General features: G+C 54.8%; 5 protein-coding genes across 5 annotated transcripts; 2 read left to right on the plus strand and 3 right to left on the minus strand.

The window, feature by feature from the left end:
- Nucleotides 1–14: 14 nt before the first annotated feature.
- B0H65DRAFT_287819 (ATP-NAD kinase-like domain-containing protein) lies at nt 15–2,384 on the minus strand. The gene is made up of 4 exons (XM_062822969.1): nt 1,996–2,384; nt 1,825–1,866; nt 589–1,670; nt 15–523 (listed from the first exon to the last, which is right to left on the minus strand). Exons 1-4 carry the CDS (start codon nt 2,177–2,179, stop codon nt 152–154), a joined length of 1,680 nt encoding a protein of 559 aa, XP_062678383.1. The 5' UTR covers nt 2,180–2,384; the 3' UTR covers nt 15–151.
- A 1,066-nt stretch (nt 2,385–3,450) lies between these two features.
- B0H65DRAFT_434068 (NMDA receptor-regulated protein 1-domain-containing protein) lies at nt 3,451–5,707 on the minus strand (the record flags this gene model as incomplete). The annotated part of the gene is made up of 2 exons (XM_062825106.1): nt 3,451–3,617; nt 3,670–5,707. The coding sequence occupies 2 exons, from the start codon at nt 5,705–5,707 to the stop codon at nt 3,451–3,453; spliced, it is 2,205 nt and encodes a 734-aa protein (XP_062678384.1).
- A 650-nt stretch (nt 5,708–6,357) lies between these two features.
- On the minus strand, nt 6,358–7,623 carry B0H65DRAFT_475159 (caffeine-induced death protein 2). The gene is made up of 2 exons (XM_062827290.1): nt 7,188–7,623; nt 6,358–7,134 (listed from the first exon to the last, which is right to left on the minus strand). The coding sequence occupies exons 1-2, from the start codon at nt 7,261–7,263 to the stop codon at nt 6,617–6,619; spliced, it is 594 nt and encodes a 197-aa protein (XP_062678385.1). The 5' UTR covers nt 7,264–7,623; the 3' UTR covers nt 6,358–6,616.
- Nucleotides 7,624–8,686: 1,063 nt separating this feature from the next.
- Nucleotides 8,687–11,572, plus strand: B0H65DRAFT_287865 (ankyrin repeat-containing domain protein). Its single transcript, XM_062822970.1, has 2 exons — nt 8,687–9,170; nt 9,225–11,572. The coding sequence occupies exons 1-2, from the start codon at nt 9,025–9,027 to the stop codon at nt 11,392–11,394; spliced, it is 2,316 nt and encodes a 771-aa protein (XP_062678386.1). The 5' UTR covers nt 8,687–9,024; the 3' UTR covers nt 11,395–11,572.
- A 5,141-nt stretch (nt 11,573–16,713) lies between these two features.
- On the plus strand, nt 16,714–20,275 carry B0H65DRAFT_432601 (uncharacterized protein; the record flags this gene model as incomplete). The annotated part of the gene is made up of 5 exons (XM_062825017.1): nt 16,714–17,691; nt 17,850–17,906; nt 18,728–19,231; nt 19,382–19,727; nt 19,833–20,275. 5 exons carry the CDS (start codon nt 16,714–16,716, stop codon nt 20,273–20,275), a joined length of 2,328 nt encoding a protein of 775 aa, XP_062678387.1.
- Between the last annotated feature and the right edge of the window lie 272 nt (nt 20,276–20,547).

Here is a 20,547-nt window from a genome sequence, read left to right on the forward strand (position 1 = left end):
TTTCCCATTTCCCATTAGCCTTCTTCGTCCACTCAGCATCATCACTCCCCCAGCACCAGGTCCCTCGTGGACTGAACCTCACGCTGCTCCAAACGCTTCCCATGATGTTCAAAGCCTTCCAAACTCTCATCCTCACCGCCGTCCGAACCGTCTAGGCCCTCAGTCGCTCTGTCGTCGTGACCTCATCCCACCCATGCGGCCCCGGCGCTTCGAACACACCCCTCTTACTGAGGGTCAGCCCAAGGCCCTTGTGTACCTCCACCTGGAAGGGGGCAAACGGTCTGGCCTCGCCGTCAATGCTGATTACGCCGTTCGGGTCCTGGTATCGGGGGGTCAAGCGGAAGGCGGACACTTTGCGGTAAGAAACCAAAGGGTTGTCGAAGAAGTGGCCCGATTCGACCCCGAGTTGGAGGTTGATGTTCTTCCAGAGAGAGATGTCGCCGTCGGTGGTGATCACGTCTAGCAAACCGTCGTTGGCGAGGGCGGCGGAGAAGAAGTTGGCGTCTGGGGCCATGTAGGCCATCTGTGGGGGTTGTTAGTATGACTGAAAGAGCAAGAAAAAGGGTGTGTGTGGGGCGGAAAACGCACATTACCGCAGTAAAAACTGCCCAACTTTTCATGAGGAACCACCTCCCAATCCTCGGGCAACTTATCATTCACCGTCCCGTACTTCAAACCCGGCATCCCGTCTCCCTCTCCCTCCCCTTCTCCTTCCCCACTAGCCTCCCCATTCCCAACCTCACTCTCGGCCCCCTTCACCCCCCTAGCATAATGCCCCCTAATCTCCTCCTTCCCGACCACCTCCACCTTCATCGCGACATCACACGGATACGTCTTCTTCCTGATCGCCAGCGTCAGAAACCCGTACGTAAACCTCGCCGCCCCCATCCACCTCAGATGCTCTGTAGTAATATCCAAATCGGCAATCAGGCCGTACGCCTGGCTCAAAAAGCTCGTCAGGCGCTCTCCATCTTGCAGCGTGACGCTGCACAGGTCCAGCTTCGTCGGCACGCCCTTGACGATGGCTAGCGCCGCTAGCGAAGGGCGGTGCGTGCCGTAGAGGTTGCATGACATGGCGTTGCCGGAGCCGCAGGGGATGTGGCAGACTGCTACTTTGGAAAGCGCCCTTTTAGCGTCGGGACGCTCGGAGAGGCCGTTGAAGACTTCGTGTGGTAAGCCGTCGCCGGAGCAGGGGACTGCGATGTCGTACCCCGAAATATCCAGGTCCTGAGCGAGAGTGACGGCTTCGCCTGAGTAGGTGGTGCGGATGACGGTCAAAGGCATGCGCGCCGCTTCGAAGATGGGGCGGACTTTCTTTTCGAAAATCTTGTCGGCGCCGCCGGGGCCGGCTTGGGGGTTGACCAGGACCCAGGCGCGCTTGCGGCGCTGGATGGGGGAAGGGTAGGCGAGGTCGAGGACGCGGGCGACGAAGGCGTCTAAGGTGGCGGCGGAGGGGGGAGGGATGGAGGGTGGTGAGAGAAGCGGCTCGCGCTCATGGGAGGTAGCTGAGGGGAGAGGGAACTCGAGTTGGCGGACGATGAGTTGGTGTTTCTTGGGAGAGGTCTCTTCGGCGAAGTCGATGCAGAGGTAGTTGCGGTCGGGGGTGATGTAGGCCCAGAGGATGTTGTAGAAGGGTACGGACCCGGGAGGGAGGCGGCGCGGAGGGGTGACTGTGGAGGAGGGGAGGAATCGTGTTAGTATACTGTCGAGAGGGATGTGGTTTAGGAATCCGGTTGAGCTTGAAGGTTGGGCCTCTTCCCAGTGGGCGTTTGTGTGACTGTAATGAGGATTCTTGTGTAAGAGGGACTTGATGTTTTTATATACCTGAACAACACGAACGTGACTTCTTGGTGGCAGCGGCATGTTCTGTACATGCGTTGCGGTTAGTCTAAGGACGAACGTAGGTCTTATGAGGAAGAAGAAGAGATGTCCAGTCAAAGAAAATGTGTATGTAGGAGTGATCAGGTGTGTGAAGTATATGGAGGGTTGACCTACCTTGAATAACCAATTCATCCTTCTCGCAAGTGAGTGTGACCGCAGGCAGTTCGAGAATATTGACATTCTTTCCCGAAGCAGAAGTAGTAGCTTGCGATGTCAAGGCCTGAATAGACGGCTCTTGTGCGCTCGCCTTCGCAATGGCTGCCGCGTGTTCGTCTTGTAGTTGTCGAACGTCCCCCATATTTTCCTCTGTGTGTTGCGATTCTCTTTCGACTTTCTTTGGTGTATATAGTTCTGTTTGTATCACGGTGACGGTCAGGCAAGAACCTCAATGGATCCTGTGCCGAGGTATGCGCAGAGGAGTGTACAAGTGGAATGGATGGATGCGGGTGCCTTTTTAAGCTTAACGGCAACGCGCGGATCCCGGCAACGGAGCTGATGATGATGGGCCACAAAGAAGCCAAACGACAAATTCGAAACCTCCAGACCAAAACACTGAAGATGTTGAAGAGTGAAAGTAGAGATCGGATGAATGACAGACTTGTTGCTGACTCGGGTCGCACTCTCGGACGAAAGCACCGTTGACACTCACTCAAAAACAGTGCTTGGCTTGGCACTTCGTTGTTGAGACAGGGGCAGGGGCAGTTTCTGTCAGGGGTCAACTGTGGACCCCGTCATCGCTGGCTGCTGGCTGCTGCACCTAAAAATCGTGCATCCATCAACTGCAGCAGGAAGCATGCCCGCCGTGCCCGCCGTGCATGGCGGGGTGGCAGGTGCTGACGGCGACTGGTAGACTGGACGAATCGCTCCCGCACCGCGGTTGGGCCTATCCGGGCAAATGCCCGAGACCCGGCACCGCTTAACCGCTAAGCGACAGCACACCCGGCACCAGATACGCCGGATATTTCGGAGATTAAACCGTGCCTACTAGACATCTTCGTGCCTCTACGTAGCCCATCACAGCTAGGTAGGTACTGAGAGAGAACACCGCTGAACAGATAATGCGGTTTGTGTATATACCTGCACAAAGAAAAAGTTGATAAAAACTCCGGCGTCCAAAAGAGTCCATGCTCCCTCGCCTCGCCCCGTCTACATACCTTCCTATAGGCAACCAAGTATGCAAATCAACCTAACTTTTGGAATACCTTTCTTTGCCCCGGCCGGATAACCCTCCTGCTAGTGAAACTCTGATCCTTTTAGTCAACTCAGGCAGTCCCCGCTAGCTGTATCAGCCACTCATACCCATCTACCTCGGTCCATCTCCCGGCACATATGAAGTAGTGAATGGAGATACCTCAGGACCTCTGATAACCTAGTTCTACTCCCCAAGCTTTGACTCTGCGGCTCGTTGGCTTTTAGGCTGGCTGACGGCTGACTTCAAATCTCGAGGTGCGAAAGCGCATCGCTCACGTATTTCGACGGCGTTGATACGGGTTCGGCTGGTGGAACTTCCCGCTTGTTCAGGTCCGACTCTGCCAATATGTCCATAACAGCCCACCAGTCCTGCTTCCTCTAAGAGCTGAACTTGGCCTTGAGCACTTCCTTGACCTTGGCCGACTGAGCATCGTCAAGAGACTCGACCGCCTTCTGAAGCTCAGCGAACTGCTCCTTAACACGAGGGTGCTCGGGGTTGAGCGCCTGAGCAGCGTTCAGGCAGCGCAGTGCAAGAAGGTACTTCTCTGTAGAATTTGTTAGTAAGAAATCAGGTAGCGGGGCTGTACCAAAACTTACTCCTGCGCATGTAAACATCGAATCCAGCAATCTGGCCCTCAATGTTCTTGGGGCTGAACTGCAAAATGTTGTTGAGGAACTTCATGGCATCGCCCAAAGGATCCGTCGTGGCAGCGAGCTTGAGGCCGTTCGGGTCGTCGTCTTTCTTCTTAGGTTCCTCGTCCTTCTTGGCCGTCGCCTTGTTGGGATCTTGCTTGGCAGTCTTCTCAGCGGCCTCGCGCTCGGCCTTCTGAGCCTCCTTGCGGGCCTTCTTGGCAGCCTTCTTCTTCTCAGCGGCATCATCTCCGTTGGTGGCCTCGCCAGTGCCGTTGGTGCCATTGGCGGCAGCCTGCTGCTTCTCGAACATATCGAGGTACAGCTTGACAGCGTCAAGAGCAGCGCGGAAGTAGAAGGGGTGCTCGCGGATGCTATCCTCCCAGCGGATCATGTCGACATAGGCACGGATCTGACCCTTGCGAAGGGAGAAGCTGTGGAAGTCGAACTGGTCTTCTTGCCAGATGTCGAAAATGTTGTTGATGGTGGTGAAACGCTTGAGGGCCAAGCCGGTGTTGCCGCGCCGTTGCCAGGCCTCACCGTCCTCAGTCAAGAACCACATGCACTGCATGTCGGTCAAGTCAGCGAGGGGTCCGCCAACGGTCTCGGCCCTAGTGAAAAGACCCATGGTCTCGAGAGCCTTCTCGTTCTCGTTGTTCCGTAGCTGGTACTTGGCGGCCTTGGAGTTGATGTAACGATCCTTGGTATCGAGCGAACGGGCATGGTCCATGGCCTCGGAGGCCTTGGCGGTATCGCCCTGGTGCTTGAATATCCTAGCCTTGGTCATGTGGAAGTCGACGTTCTTGGGATCGAGCTCGATAGCCTGCTCAACGTACTCCATGGCCTTGGCAAGGTCGCGGCTGAGGTGGTAGTTGTAATGCTGCGCCAGGAAGTAAAGAGCAGCACCGACACCCTTGGAGCTGTCGCCGTTCGCTTGCTCAGACCCCTTATGCTCCTTCAGATACTCCTCGGCGAGGGCGAGGACGGCCTCCTTCTTGGCAACATCAGAGTAGAGGTGCTTCAGGTTGGCGAACACCGAAGGCACACCCCTGTCCAACATGTTGGTAAGATAGCTCTTGGCAGCAGCCTTGAAGCTATCGCCAGTGAGGAAGTTGAGAGGCAACCTCTTGGCGGCATCCGAGCGAGGGTACTTGGCAGCATACTCGTCGTAGATGGCCTTGAGGGCAGCCTCGTCCTTCTCGTCAATCTCCAAAGCCCCAATCAGACCCTCGTAGTACTCAGGGTGCTCGGGGTTCCTGTCCAGCAGTGCCCGCCACGCCTTTGCCGCCTCCTCTTTCCTGTTGAGCTGACCCAAGTAGCGCGCCCGCATCTCCATAACAGCCAACCTGTCCAGGCAGTTCTTGCAGTCGGAGTCGAGGTGCTCGAGCGCCCGCTGGATGTCGCCCCGCTCGGCAATAATGGTGTTCTTGTAGAGGAGAGCCTCAGAGTGCTCCTGGTCGGTCTTGAGGGGAACGTTGGTCATGGACTTCTCGTAGGTGGTAAGGATGTTCTCGGCCTGTTCGAGGCTGCCTTCGAGCTGATAGGCGATCGCAAGAGCAGTCCAGTTCTGGCGGAGATGGGGCTTGGCCTTGAGCATGGCGAACCTGCTCTGGACGTAGCCCTGGTAGTCGCGGATCTGGACCTGGAGGACGGCGAGGTCGCGCTGGATCTGTTGGGACTCGGGCTCGAGCTTGAGGGCGAACTTGTAGGCCTTGATGGCCTCGTCGAAGTTCTTGTGCTGGCGGTAGAGGATGCCGTAGACGTGCCAGCAGATGTGGGACTTCATGTCGATGGTGAGAGCCTCCTTGGCGAGGGCAAAGGCCTCCTCGGTCTTGCCCTGGGAGTTCATAATCAGAGCCTTCATGGACATGGTGTCGCCATGCCTGGGGTTCTTCTTGAGAATCTGCTCGGCGGCCTTCAAGCCGCGCTTGTACTGCTTCTCCTCATAGTGGCGGATGACGGTACGAAAGAGGTTGGCCTCTCTCGTGCTCAGGGTTTGCGGCATCGAGGAATGGACTGCGGGGTGGGACGATGAGGGACGGTTGTGTTTCGGAGTCGAAGATGACCGCGGGGTTGGGTTGCGGCGGGGGAACGGTTGTCGCGGAGTGTGTTGTTGTTGAGCTCGGGAGGATGTAGAGGTAAACTCGCGAATTGAGTCGGAGACTGCCACTATGTCAGGTCAGGGATCAGTTCGTGGGGGAGGGGGACGAGGGGCCGGCCGAGAGTGGACTGGTGGTTTTGGTGAAAGTGGGTGTCGCTGTTCGGTGTCGGGGAGTGGAGCGGAGCCTGGTGGGACAACTCTCTTGCTCTGACAGCCAACACAGAGGAACACAGAGGGTTTGCACCGCACAAGTACCGGAACCACCTAAGCTTGGGAAATGTGTATACTTACACTCTGCAGCAAAAGGAAATACGCGTGACGGCCTTATGTGCTTGACAGACGTGACTATTCCAGTCCTTGTCGGCGTCGACGTTGCACTTTCCCCAAACTGCAAGTGGGAGTTTACAGCTGACAATTTGATGAGATGGCGGCGGCAGGCGCAGAAACAAAAAGATACTTTCCGCTGATTGGCCAACAGTCGGCGAAGCTCTCCCACTCACCTCCCTATAAGTGGGGTCAACCCTTTATGTAGCTAAACTCCGGCTCGGCCCTCTCGGTAACGACACCGAAGACACGGAAGCCTCCCGCCAGGCCCCGCGACAACTCCTTCCGAGACAATGAGGCATTCTTACAAGCTTGAGTGTAGATGGTTTCGCTTTTTTCTTCCCATATCTCTACAATTACAATCATTCCAGTCATATCGTTACAAACATCCCAATACGCCATACCCAATGCTATACAAACACTTCACTTACACCTCTTCCCTTTATACCTTCCTGCCTTCATATCCCAACCTCACCACCATCATCATCATCACGCCAACGGCAAATGCTTATCCCTCCTCCACTCCCCCAACGCCTGCTCCCACGTCCTCCCATCACTCCCACACCTCTCCCCCACAATCCCCCACGTCCTCGTCCGAACAATATTCTCCACGCCCTGCTCCATCCTGATCACGCTCGCAAGTTGCTCCGTCCTCGGCTCCCTAGGGAAAAACCTGGCCGAGTAGGGGTCTAGCCGCTCATTCACCACCCTCTCCCGATCCTTCTGCTTCTCGGCCTCCCGGATCGCCGCCTCCGGGTCGTCCGGATCCGGCGAGGTGGCCACCAGCGCGCAGTAGCTGAGAACTTGCGACCGCGCTTGCCACGAGGGGAACAACACTTGGTCTTTGAATTCTTGGCACGCCGAGGGGTCGATTTGTCGGGATAAGGGCCGCGGAGCCCGTTGGGTGGTGGAGGAGGGGTCGAAGCCCGCGCGGGAGGGAGTGACGAGGGCGTTGAGGTTTTGGGTTATGGTGTCGTCGATGGCGGAGCGGGAGACTCGTAGGAAGTCTAGGGTTATTAGTGAATGAATGGTAAATGTAATGTTTGTAAGGAGATCTTACCTCGTAGGGTTGCTGTCGAAAAGCAGAACTGGGGAGTCAGCGCCGGCGCGGACGGCGTGCTTGTTGGCTGGACCATGGTGTTCTTGGGCTTGGGCTTTTCGGCTGGAGGCGCTGCAGTCTGGCCGGTCGTTGCAGCAGCTTCCCCCTTTTGCGCTGTCCAAAGAAGGTTCGCCACTTTGTCGCTTTTTGCTGAATGTGTTTACTGAGGGTATCACGAAGGTTTTGCCCTTTGAAGTCGAAATGCGCTGATAATCGTTGATATGGTAATAGGGTATCGTACGTTTAACGATCTGTCAAAAGTCCCAATGACGATGGAAGCAACTGGTGACGATCATGGAAGCGGCTGGGTGGGGAGCTGCTGTGGAGTAAGCTGGGGTAGCTTTTGGAGCCGGTGCCAACCAGCTGCCAGCTGTCCGCCAAGCGAGTTATTTTGTCATGTACACACCATGCCGTCACCATAGCGATATCATCTCACCTCTCTTCGGCGTCGTCCATCAATCACATCGTGATCCCACGGCTGAAGAGTCCCAAATCTCCCGAGAGACAACCCACTTGCTATGAGATTGGTTATGCACCACTCTGAATCTCCCCTTTCTTCCACTCGACCCTCTTTCTATTAGCTCATGATCACATCCTCTCAAATACCATCCGTCACCATCCCCAACTTCACCAAGTACCTCTACTCTACCTATCCTATCTACTACCACAACCCTCATCGAAATCCCAAAAACGCCAGGGGATTCTGCACGTCAACCTCAAAGGCTCAGAAAGAAAGAAAGAAAGGGAAAAAAACCCCTTCCGACCCCACTCCCAGATCCGAAACCGACGCCGCTCGCCGTTTAACCAACACCGACCATCTGCGATCTGCCCGTCTTGCGTCTTGGTTTATTCCGATCGATATCCCCCAGATTTTGCGTTATCGTCCGTCCTCCTCTGAGGGTCCAGTCCGGTCCCCCTCTCGTTCAAGCCTCCAATCCGGGGCGGGCGGGCGCCGTTCCCTCAAGGGCCTCAAGGGGACGGACGCCATTCAGCCATGCAGACATGCAGCCATGCAGACATGCAGCCATGCAGCCATCTCCCCCCTTCAAAAGAAAAAAAAAAACCCTTCTTCCCGACAGCCTCTTCTGAACCGAACCCCCTTTTTTTCTGAACGGGCATGAGATTGGAAATTACCTGCAGAAAATATCAAGTGATGTTTACATACTAGCCCATTAGTCCTATGGTCTCAGCCAGCCATCTTTTTGTCTCTGGTGCACCTTTGGTGTCATTCAGCAAGCGCCCCACGAACGCCTCAATTGGTCCCGATTGGGAAATCCCCCAAGAGATATTGGCGACGATGTGATTGCACATTGCGGGAAGTTAGTCTAACAAAAAAGAGGCGCCGCACCTGATGTCGACGCCTCTCGTCCGACGCTCGGTGAAAAGCCACCAATTTCCCTTCGTTTTTTTAGTTCGATGTGCTTGCTTGCTGTTGAAGAGAGAGTTGAACTAGTAGTTCAACACTAGTGCTGAGTGCCGAACATTTGTAGGATTGGTACCTGACTAGTACACGAGGTAAACCAGGTCTTACCAGGCAACCTTTCTTTTGTGATCCCACTAGCGTGGTTGGTCGGTTGGTTTGTTTTTCTTCCTTGGTTAGACTCCTTGTCTGGTTGCTCGGCGAAGGTGGACGTGGATTGTTTATAAGCTACACAATTGTACGACATGTCGTCGATCTGCACATCTCCTTCCCCTTTTCGCTTTTGCTTCATTCATTTTACCTTGTTTACCCTTTCGTACGTAATTTTGTCCAATTCATATGTTTTAATGTCTATGTCCGGAGTCAACAACAAAAGCCATGTTTCATCACGTCAGACCTTCAAGGATAGAGCTAGACGATGGCCTCAGTCTCGATAGCGGTCTGGGCATGGCGTCTCAGCCATCCTCGCCCATGACCCCAAAGCACCTCGCATCTTTTGAGTATATGACGAGGAGCTTGTCGCCGTAAGTCAGAAACCTACCCTTGGTCCTCAATAATTTTACTAAAAAGCTGGTTAGCACGAACCCATTCAGCACAAACCCGTTCAGCGATGATGCTGCCGCCGGTCTAGACGACCTCTTCCCTGGCGAGGGAAGCCAACCATCACCAGTACCACAACCGAGCACCCCATTGAGGGGACTCACTCACCCATCCACACCAAAGACTCAACCACAACCACACACCAGCCCCCTCCTCACCGCAGACCGCCGGGTAACCAGGACCCTATCACTCAAACTCGGTCCAGTACCAAAAAAGCGTCGCCAAAGCACCACCCAACTCGCCGAGCAGCTTCACCACGCCATTGATAAGAACGATACCGGCGCAATCCTCAAGCTCATCAAAGAGGGCCGCATCGACCCCAACATCCAACGGCGGGGATCAAGCCTACCACCCCTTCATGAGGCCCTCGCCGCTCGTTCCATCGATGCCGCCAACTTCCTCGCCCTCTCAGGCGCAGACCTAGAAGCAACCAACAGGACGAAAGAGACAGCCATCATCACCGCCACCAAGAACGGATTCCCCAGTGCATCCATCACCTTACTATGCGAACTCGGCGCCAAGGTAGATGCTGTTGACACATTCGGCCGATCAGCGCTTCACTACGCAGCAAGCAGCCACGGTTCGGCTTCGTCTCCTCCATCCTCTTCGTCTGGGAAATCCAGCGAGGATGACAAGGTAGAAACGGTCAAGATCCTCTGCTCCCACGGCGCCAACCCAAACCTGCCAGACGAAACAGGCCACATGCCTCTCCACCAAGCGGTCCATAACATCCACCTAGCCGCAGCCAGGCAACTCCTTGACTGCGGTGCCGACATCAACGCCGCGACCAAGAGTGGAAGAACCCCTCTTTACTTGGCCATCGCCAAACGCAGCACCGACATTGTCTCCCTTCTCTGCGAGCGTGGTGCCGTCATCAATCGCTGTGTTGGCGATTCCATACCCTTGCTGGCCGCCATCACGGCGGGTTGTACCGACATTGCTCGGGTGTTGATACAGGCAGGTGCTGCCGACCCTAACCTGTCTGGAGGGAAGGGGAACTTTCCCTTGCTTATGGCTTCGGCACTGGGGAATGAGGAGTTAGTTGAAATGCTACTGGCTCATGGTGCTGACGTTCATGTGGCGAGCAGCTCGACCGGGATGACGCCGTTGCATGTGGCATGTCAAGGTGGACATGAGGGGATAGTGGGCATGTTGATCAGGGCCAGGATGCCAGTGGATGGTGTAAATAACGACGGACTGACGCCTCTCGCGCTGGCGGTGGAGGGTGTCCATGATGAGATTGTGCAGATGCTGTTGATGCATGGCCGTGCGGATCCGAATCATACTTATGCTGAGCAGTCACTGCTCTGGAGGGCTTTGAAGCGACTGATTGCTGCCGCCAACCTCGCCTCCAGGACTACAAGCAGCCCGGGGACCTCAACAGCGGTAGCTCATGCCAAGTACGTGACGGTGACTGCGATTGAGAGGATCATCCATCTTCTGATAGCGTCCGGCGCCGATGTCATTGCTCCGCAGGGCGAGCTCGGGATCACTCCGCTGCATGAGGCTTGCCGACTAGGGCTGGACTCGATCGTCGAGATGATGCTCTCCCCACCACAAGGTGCCCACGCATCCGCCCCGTTCCACAGCGAGAAGCATGGTCACAGTGGTATCGTCGAAACACATCTCTGGTCAGGCCACACACCCCTCTTCTTCGCCGTTGAAGGTGGTCACTTGACCACAACCAAGCTCCTAATCGAGAAATACCACGCGGATATCAACGCCCGAACAGCAGTTGACGCAACCGTGCTATGGGCGGCTATCGGACACCCACATATACTACGCTACCTCTTAACCCTGAAGCCTTTGCAAGGACAAGGGGTTAACAGAACGGGAAGTGTCCGCAAGCGGCTAAGGCTGATGAGCTTTGGGCGCAGTAGCGAAGATGGGACATTGGGAGCAGAAGGATTTGGGGTGAACCATAGAGATCATGGAGGAGCAACGGTTCTTCATGCTGCCGCTGCGGCGGGTCAGATGGAAGATGTGAGGATACTGCTAAGGAAAGGGGCAAAGCAGTTTGCTGCTCATGAGGTGTATGATGATTTGGCGGGCAGGAAGGGAGGTACGTACCGACAAGGAACACCGGCTGGGATTGCCAGACAAAAAGGCCATGATAGGATTGCGGAGATGATAGAAGGCTGGCGGTAAAAAAGGGTTTCTTGGTGACTTGGGGGCGCGGTCAGTAAGCGCATTTGGTTCAGCGCATAGTCAAAGCACCAGTTTCAATATGGTATTCCCCGCTTCCCTCTCTTTCAGATCATCGGTAGTGACTAACGGCAAAGCTTTGAACCTGACAGTGTAGATGCCCTTTGATGTTGTGGTTTCCGTGTAGCTTGCTCACACATCATTTGCGAGTGTGATAGGGACAAAAAGTGATTTGCAGCTCGTCGATATTGCATCTCTTGGATATTTGAAGAGCGAACCCTGGGGAATATTGGCCAATAAAGCACTCACAGAGTAAACAACACTGTCTGGCCTGTATACCTTGTCTCATCACGGGAACATGTCGCATCTTTCCCGAGCCATATGGACACGGACGCGACTCCGTACATCGTCTAGCACTCGCCTAAGGGACAACGGGTGTTCCCGTCGACACTCGTTTATCCATGGGTGCTGGCTTCTGGAAGCTCCGGGTGGAAGAATACGAACTGGCAGCCCGGGCCGCGATGCATGGCCAAAGCACGCAGGAGCACGTAAGGAACCATCTGTGACGCTTTGATGAACACCGGTATTAGAGGGACATATTGACCAGCGCCACGGTACCGGTAAATGGTTGAAGAAGGTGAAACAGATATTGGATGTGTCTTTGTTGACAGGGCAATCCTTGGCCGCCGCGACCACACCACCAAGCCATCGGGTCTTGGTTAAGCAGTGCCGGGAGAAGCAGATATGTCGTCTGTTACATTTGGGTAAAAACAAACGAAAACCATGAGCTCAAATATGGCTGTATAGCGAAGGGGGGCTACACGGACGGGATGAGTAGCCGCTAGGCGCAAGGTAACCGCGGTAAGCACATCCGCTTCAGACGGGCCGCACAGCCGAATCGACCACACGAAACATGATGCATATCTTCCGTGCCCGGCTCTCTACCAGCCCTTCACCGGCCCTACGGTAGATTGACCCACAGAACACCCAGTTATGTAGCGTCTCGATAACAGACCTTCCGAACTGCCATGAATGACGGATGGAAAAGCCAGGACAGAGAAATGGGGGTTTGTGTTTTGAATCAACAAGCACAACTCCTCGATCAGATCATGTCCCCCGGTATGCAAAAGCCTGAAGGCCGCATATGAGAAAACGGGCCAAAGCCGTGCACACACCTTGATGGGCACGAATCGTAGTTAAAGGGGTTCGTTTGGTCAACGGCATCCAGAGAGGCACAAGAGAGGCATCGAAAAGGCTATATGCCACGTTGAGTTCAGCCGGAACCCAGCAATTTGGCCGAAGACATGTCCGTGGCCTCTTTGATCACGGGAAGTATGCAACACAAATCAGGGGATAGATAAGGGGAAATGACGCCTGTGTCCAAGGTACGGCTACTCCGAGTATCTTGACAGAAGCGTCGAAGGTCTGAAGCAGCCGTCCACCAGGAGCTGTGTGACGGACCGGTTGAGATGCTGAAATGTAACCGCTTGGGGCAGCTTTCTCCGTCTTGAGGAAGGGAGATGAGGAGAAGACACATGGCAACTTGCTTGTATCGTCACTATCGTGTCCTGAGGGAGAAAGAGGTGTGAAGGCATGGAAAACTATTGGCGGTCCTGGATGCAACCACCACCGCCTCCATACTCAATCGCTAGGCGAGAACCACGACGTCCTGAAGACAGCCAGAAGGCCGGATAATCTTGCTCGACGTGGGGCGTAGCCGCTGGCGTTTCCAAGATCGACATCTTGATGTTGACACCCATTGCTATTGTAGCACTTGTCATCCTGGACGGGTTCACCCCGTTCCGTGTGGTCCGACCTGCGCATGTGGGTTTGGACTTTGGGCCAGTGGGACTCCACGATGGTTGGGTTGGAGCAGCTTGCTTGTGAAATTCGGAGTTGCAATCTGTTTACGAGAGAGAAAGCATGTGATCCGTGTCTTAAGTTGTCTCTTGACTGAGAAAGTATGGTTGACTCGGAGTTTAACTACCTTCCAGGTTAGTTTCCATCAAGCCGAAACAAAAAGAGGGCCGCAAGAATACTCTGAGATGATGAAGAGATCATGGTGAAGAAGCCCTGACCTTGAAGATCGTACCGCGATACAATCTTTTTGCATCTTTGGTCGCGAGCCCCCGGCAAGGCAGGTGTACCTTGCTTGGGCTGGAGTAGGGGAGTAGTAAGGTACCGTTACGGTCTCCGCTTGCAGTGCACCTGCACCTGTCAGAAACTGACCGAGGCTGATTCTGGAAGCTGCACGACGTGGTGCCTCATCTAGGACAAAGGCAACATGGATTCAACAAGGGCTGCATCACGGATGCCGTCGGCGTGCAGAGGTACGATGAGACGATGAGGGCTTTGCCGCGTTGCATGGCGCTTAGACACACGACTGGACCGCACACACAAGAAAAAGAAGGTTGTACTCGACAAAGTGATCGTCGTTTGAAGGCAACAGGGGGACTGTAATCATCTGTAATTGTTGCTCCGATGAGCCGTTGAAGAGAAGTGAAATCGGAGGGATCAAGGGAGAGGGGAAAGACTGCCGTGGGGTGGAAGTGGAAGCTGTGTGGAACTGAAGTGGAAGGTCGTGACTTGTGTGCCCCTGGTGCCCTAGAATTAGGTACCTCGATGGCTCCTTCCTTCCGCATCGTACACCAGGATCAAGATCAAAACAGCACCTGCCTTTTGAGTCTCCAAGTGGTCCGTCTCCTGGCCGCCGTGGTCGGAAACTAACAGACCATCCGTCTCGATCTTGACGGGAGTGATCAAGATCACATCACTGTGCAGTAGTAGCAACAGCCGGCCCGTTTCCTGTCAACTCTAACTGAGAAAAGCACTCACTCAGCACGGACAGAGGGCCGGACAATCATCTCGGCCCCAGCCCCGGCCCGTCAAGCTGCGAGTGACGGGACTGACCGTTACCCAAGAATTAATACATAGGGCGGTCGACAAGAAGAGCGAATCTTCATGATGGTGCGCATCCGGGCTAGTTTCTCCATCAAATCTTGCAGAGTCGGTCCCTATCTGGCAATGACTTGACGATATTAATCCCGGGGACTTGCTATACGGACGATCATGGAGGGATCTTGGAGGGAACATGAGGGCACTTGGACAGAAGGAGGGACGCTTTGGAGGATGGGGGAGCACGGTAGCACAGGCGAGCGAAGATTCGACAGAGGTTCCTGGCGAGTTCTGGCGAGGTTCCTGGCTGGGCGCTCGCTAATCGGAAAGCCTCATGGAGATTGATGACGGTCTCGCTCGAGTGGATCTGAGACTGCGAGCATCACACTCACCCACAGACCGTCCCTCCAAAGTCCAAACCGTTCAAGCCGTATTGTGTCGATCCATGGATAGCAGTCAAGTGGCTCTCTCAGGGGGTAAAAACAGTTGGAACAGTTCCGCGGCCTTCTGCCAGTTGATCCGGGAGTGTCTGTGAAATTGTCAAGTGCCATAAATACTCGTGAAATTACTCTTCTCCTATTTCCCTTCATCTGGTGTCAATTGACGTGTGGATTTGCCAAAGACTGCGCCTCCTTTTGACGGGACGAGCTTCCCCGAGTTCGCTTGCCGTGCGCCCTTTTGGCTATCCAAACCATGCTGACTAACCCAGTCTAACTCGGTCTGTTACTTCAACTCGCTCAGATGCGGCAGGCGTTGCGTGCATTCGTACCTGACACACTTCACCGTTCCTGAGTCCCTGTTTTTTGGCGGACAAGGAGGAGGACCCACGGACCCACTAGTCCACTCGGCTTAAATTCCCACTCGCTTGTGCCCGTGGTTGGCTCCAAAAGAAGATGCAGAAGGTACAGTTTGTGCCAGGAGGGAAGGAGACGGGAGTTGGAGAGACGGGAGACGGAACAAAGAGTGGAAAACAATGTTTTTCACTTGAAGTTTATGTTGATCTTTGCTAGCCTACACTGGATAGAGTAAAGACTTGCGAAGAGTCAAGGAACTTGCCGCGTGTCTTGCACTCCCATCTTCTCTCCGCATCACAAGTCCCGCCCGTTCAATTCGCGTCTCTCTCCCACCTCGACGACGAGGATCATGGAAGAAGATCCACATTATTCTCTCCAAAGGCTCGTCGACCCTGGACAGGGGCTACATAGCGTCGTACTGTACACCCTCCTTCCTCCTCCGCCAAAACGACGAGGTTTTGGACGCCCCTTGGCAACCCGCTTAATCGAATACCAAGAACAACCTCGTGGAAATCCCCGGTCGAACATCGGAAGAAACGGGGTTAAAAAGATTGCGTTAAGCTTCTTTGGCACATTGTGTCTCCATCCTCAGGTCCCATCTGCACCTAAAATCCAAACTGGGGCCTGCCAACGGTCTGGATTCCTATTTTAGCGGAGCCAGGATCGTGCGCAAGGGAATGGTGACCCCTCTCTCCAAGAGAGCCCACACCAACCCACCACCCCCTCGTATAGGTAAGCCTCGTTAGGAGCATCTGCCATTGACATTGACCTTCCCCCCTGACGACTGTACCTAACACCACTTGAACTGCACTCCAGGAACAAGGGGACCTACATATTGTCTTTCCACCACTTGTCTCTCACTTTCAGACCAGCATATTATCGACTAGCCCCAGGGGTCAGGGGGAACAAGCCAAGCAATTCCGTCTCTTTTGTCCACTGCAGTTCACAGGAACTGGAGAGTAGGAGACCGTGAAGGAGAGAGACAGAGAGACGAGGAAAGGGACAGAGAAGGGGGAAAAAAGACACACACCCACACCTACACACAGTACGTACATACATACACATACATATGTAGAGTCTGGGACATGCAGCTTCTGCTTGGATGCTTGGGCGCTGCAGCAGTCTGTCTGGCCGTCGTCGTATCGGCTGCATTCGCTGAGAAGCGCGCATTGCATGTTTCCACAGATTCGGCCCATTCCCAAGATAACCTTGGATGAGTCGAGGAAGAGCCCCCCATTCACCAATCCATTGACCACTCATTGACCATTCACTTTCGACCGCAACAGGAGCCCTTTTTGTAAAGTTGGACGGCAAGGTACCATACCACCTTACCTTACCACCGTACAACCACCTCCTACACCCTACACCCTACATCATACACCCTACACACATTACACCTCGTACCTACATACCTACATACATCCCACACTACATACGCCTACCTGGTAGAAAATAGGCTCGTCAAGTAGGTAGACTACCAATCCGCAATCCGCTCAGGAAACCCGGGCCAGGAGAGCCAGGGTCGCGTCTGCCCCTAGCCCTCCTAGCACTCCCTCCCACTCCGTCCCCCGGTCGCTTCTCCTGGCCCTTGCTAGGAATCGGTCTCCATTAAAATTCTAATTAAATTCCCAGTATGGCTCAACGGAGAACTGTAGAGGCGATCCAGTCTCGACCGTCTACCCCCCAGCCTCAAGACTCCAGTCTGAGCGAGCCGCACCCCGACCAGTCGGCCCAGGACGAAGGGAAGCATCGACATCATCTACAACAAAAGCTCCGATCGCCTGCACCCCAACCTGATCAAGAAAAACCACAACCACTTCCAGGTCCCTCACCTTCAGCGTCACCAGCACCGGCACTACTAGTACCACAACCCTCCTCCGCCGGATCAGCACAGGCACAGACATTGTCATCCACTCCAGGGACAGCCACAACAGCTACATCAACAGCAACAACAACATCAACAACATCTACTCCGGATCTACAGCAACCAAGCAAAGACGCGAGCTCGGCTACCACTTGCACGCCTCCGGTTGAGATAGTCGAAACAGGGGCTGGACAGAGCATCACCACCAGCACTCACCAAGATCCCCGCGCGCCCTCGGAAACCGCTCCTCCTTTGGCCGATACGGTCTCCGGGCAGCACCAGCAGTATAACCAGCAACAGATCGGAGCACCGCACAACGGCAGTGCACCCCGTGTTCTAGTGCCCACGCCCATGTCCCATCCGCAACAACCACCTAGCCCACCTACTCCTCGCCAGACACCGACCATGAACTATCCCGCCCCGTCTCCGTATCCGCCTGCGGGCATGCCCCCGGGTGCGCAGTACGCCTACGGAGCGCAAGCGGTTGCCCATGTTGACCCCTACCGAACGAACCAGACGGCGCTCCCGAGCATGCGGACGTTCGACCATGTACAGCAACAACACCCTCAACACCAGATGCCCCTACCGAACCATATGACGGTCTCGATGGCCCCAAATCAGATGAGCTACTACGCGCCGATGCACCCAGCATACCAGATGCATCCGGGACAGAGCGTGGTACACTATGCCTTGACAGGCCTCACGCCGGATCCGCGCATCGCTCTGAGCGGAGGAAGGCACAAGAAGGTACCTATACACTGCACTGCTATAGCCCGCCGCAATATAGCCCTCACATGCCACCCTCCCCTCTTCCCTCTCTTCTCATCCTCCTCTTCCTGGGACCCATGCTCGCTCGCGCAACACACTAGAGTGCTGACCGATGTTGTTTGTTGCGTTGCTGACAGGAGATCAAGCGCCGAACCAAGACGGGGTGCCTAACGTGCCGCAAGCGCAGGATAAAGGTGCGTCACATTCTCTTTCGGATCCATTTCCTGATTTGCCTTTTTCGTATTCTGTCCGATTTCTTCCATCTTGGGTTCCTTTTCGGACCTACTGCAACGAGGCGGGGGATGGGGTAGGATGGGGTTCGGGCCGGACGGTGTCGAGCCAGGGAAGCGACGCGCGGAGGGAGTGGGTCGTCATGTTGCAATTGGGGCATTCGGTTGAAGAAGCGCCATGGTTCGATGTGACGATAACGGGTGTGTGCAAAAGGCGCGCTCGCTCGCTTGCTCGCTTGTGGTCTCGATCGTTGGGGGTTGTTGCAAGTGCAACTGGGGGAGCGCATGCGCTGGGGGAGCAGTTGGGTTGTGGTTGTGTTGGTTGGGTTGTGTTGCCTTGACCGACGGCTTGCTCGCTTGACTCGGGTGTCGGGTCTGCACTGAAGCGAGCAAGCCCACGGCAGTGTTCACAGTGACGGCTGCCAACCCGCCATTTGCCTGCCCGCCTGTCACTGCCCGCTTGCCCTCGCCTACCTCGCTTGCCTGCCACAGCAAGCGCAAGCGACGGGAAGCAACCGCAACTTCCATGTTTCGGTCGGCGCCGACACAAAAGTCCCCGCGGCGAGCGAGCGATCAACGCACCTGCCGGTTGTTAGGCCCACCCTGAGCTCCAGCTATCTGCTATCCACTACAAAAGCACCTAGAACCTCATCCCTGCAACACTCTCGAGCTCCATCATCTCATCGCTCTACAAGTTGCAAAGCCGCAACAAACCATCATCTTCCCATTATTTTTCTCACCAGCATCAAAGTACTCGACATCGTCTAACTCGGATTTTTCTCTAGTGCGACGAAGCCCATCCCGCCTGCAACAATTGCAAAAAATCGAAGCGTGATTGTTTGGGATACGACCCCATCTTCAAGCAGCAACAGCAGCAACAACAGCAACAACACCAGCAGAATCTTACTGCCCAGTCGACTCCCAAGTCTCAACACTCTGCTCCCGCTTCTCTCACGTCTACTCCGACTGTTCCATCTTCCAGCGTCCCTCCAAGCCCATACCAGTCACAGGCTCAACCTTACCAGCAGCAGTCTCCGCCGCCTCATCACTATCACCAGCAGTCACAGCAACACCTCCCTGCTTACCAACACCAACCACACCCTACCTCGTACCCCCCATCTCATTCCTCCAACACACCCTACGAGTCTCCAGTGTCGTCCACTTCCCCGGGGTTCGATTACGGAAGTGCCATTGACCCGGCCCTCTCAGGCACCGACACGCCAAGCGCTTCCGGAACGCCTACACCAAACTCGCAGCTGGCTAGGCCTGACGACAGGAATTTTGGGACTGTGGGTCATTTCCAAGGCGGAACTCCTGCTGGCTCCCCTTTGTCGGCTTCGTTTGCGCACCAGAGATAATCGAGTCTCGCGGTGTCGAGGGATCCGCTTCAGAGCTGTACGACTATTTTACCCAACATGACTGGCTTACCCACCAACAAGAAAACGGTGGATGATCTTATTGCGCTGGGGGGCGCAGAACCTCCTATTATGAACTCTCCGCCATCACAGGCCGTCATCCAGGAGATCAAAAAACTGTATGGAGAGATATACGTTACGGGGCTATCGTATTTCTTTGAGACGCAGTGGTACGATTTGAAATACGACAGGGGCATCCTGGCGCACCATTCCATCCAAGTCCTACTTAATAACCAGCCATTGATGGGTCTTTTTGGTTCCTTTGTCGAACACATCTCCCAGCCCCGGGCGGACCACAAGTACGCTTCCCAGCTGGAGGAGTGTATCGTCTGGGGGTTAGCAAAGCTACCCCTCTGTACTAGAGGTAGAGGTTTGGCTCTCCCCGGAACTTCAATTTCTTCAAACCCAATTCCGTCCCTGGATGATCCATACGAAGCGTTAGGCCGTGTGCAAGTGTTCGAGGCGTTCCTGTTAGGCAACAACTCCACGTTGACGGAGAATCCGCTTTGTAATCCTATGGTGCTCGGGGATCTCAACACCTCACGGCGCAATGAGCTTGAGTTCTGGTGGTATCTGGCTGAGTTGGCCATTAGAAAGCCCAACCGTGACCTCCAGAACCTGCGACGCCTACTGGACGGTCAGGAGAACCGTGATTTCCTGTATAGCCTCGCCGTGCTTCGCGAATATTCGCATCATTGGAATCCTGCCAACATCGAGCAACAGTTGCCGTCGCAGTTGGCCGAGTCGGACCCGCGCTGCAGGCTTGCGGTGGCGGCCAGGTTTATTCGCACCGCCATGGAAGAGGGAACCACGAACGTGGTGAGGCGGTTTGCTCAGCTTGCGTATCGTGCGTACGTTCATCCGGGAGCCAGTTTGCCCGCGAACGCGGCTTGGCGCTACGAACAGGAAAGCGATTAAGTGATTGCAAGTCGGGAAATGGATGGCATGGTCATCGGCTTTGGGGGTCTCTTTCGTTGGTGATAGAGTCAGGCTAACCACTCTCGTTGGGGGTTGATGCCATTGAAGATAGATAGCCCGCTCGAGCGTTTCTCTCTTCATCTTTAGGTGGTCTCTCTGTCTTTTTGTTTCTTTCATGTCTATACTTGCATCGGATAGATGGCGTTCTTAAAGGTTTTTTTTTTCTCGACTTTTTTTCTGTTCACTCCTTCTATAGCATCTGGGAGGCTTCG

This window comes from Neurospora tetraspora (assembly GCF_033439725.1).
Source record: "Neurospora tetraspora strain CBS 560.94 chromosome Unknown B0H65scaffold_7, whole genome shotgun sequence".
Lineage (NCBI taxonomy): Eukaryota > Fungi > Ascomycota > Sordariomycetes > Sordariales > Sordariaceae > Neurospora > Neurospora tetraspora.

Bases quoted from the DNA above. Each gene is read 5' to 3' on its own strand.
- B0H65DRAFT_287819 (XM_062822969.1), bottom strand. From the start codon at position 2,179: ATGGGGGACGTTCGACAACTACAAGACGAACACGCGGCAGCCATTGCG. The intron at 1,867-1,995 runs GTAGGTCAACCC...ACGCATGTACAG, and splicing joins GGATGAATTGGTTATTCAAG to AACATGCCGCTGCCACCAAG. The intron at 524-588 runs GTGCGTTTTCCG...CAACCCCCACAG, and splicing joins GCAGTTTTTACTGCGGTAAT to ATGGCCTACATGGCCCCAGA.
- B0H65DRAFT_287865 (XM_062822970.1), top strand. From the start codon at position 9,025: ATGTTTCATCACGTCAGACCTTCAAGGATAGAGCTAGACGATGGCCTC. The intron at 9,171-9,224 runs GTAAGTCAGAAA...AAAGCTGGTTAG, and splicing joins ATGACGAGGAGCTTGTCGCC to CACGAACCCATTCAGCACAA.
- B0H65DRAFT_475159 (XM_062827290.1), bottom strand. From the start codon at position 7,263: ATGGTCCAGCCAACAAGCACGCCGTCCGCGCCGGCGCTGACTCCCCAG. The intron at 7,135-7,187 runs GTAAGATCTCCT...TAATAACCCTAG, and splicing joins TTCGACAGCAACCCTACGAG to ACTTCCTACGAGTCTCCCGC.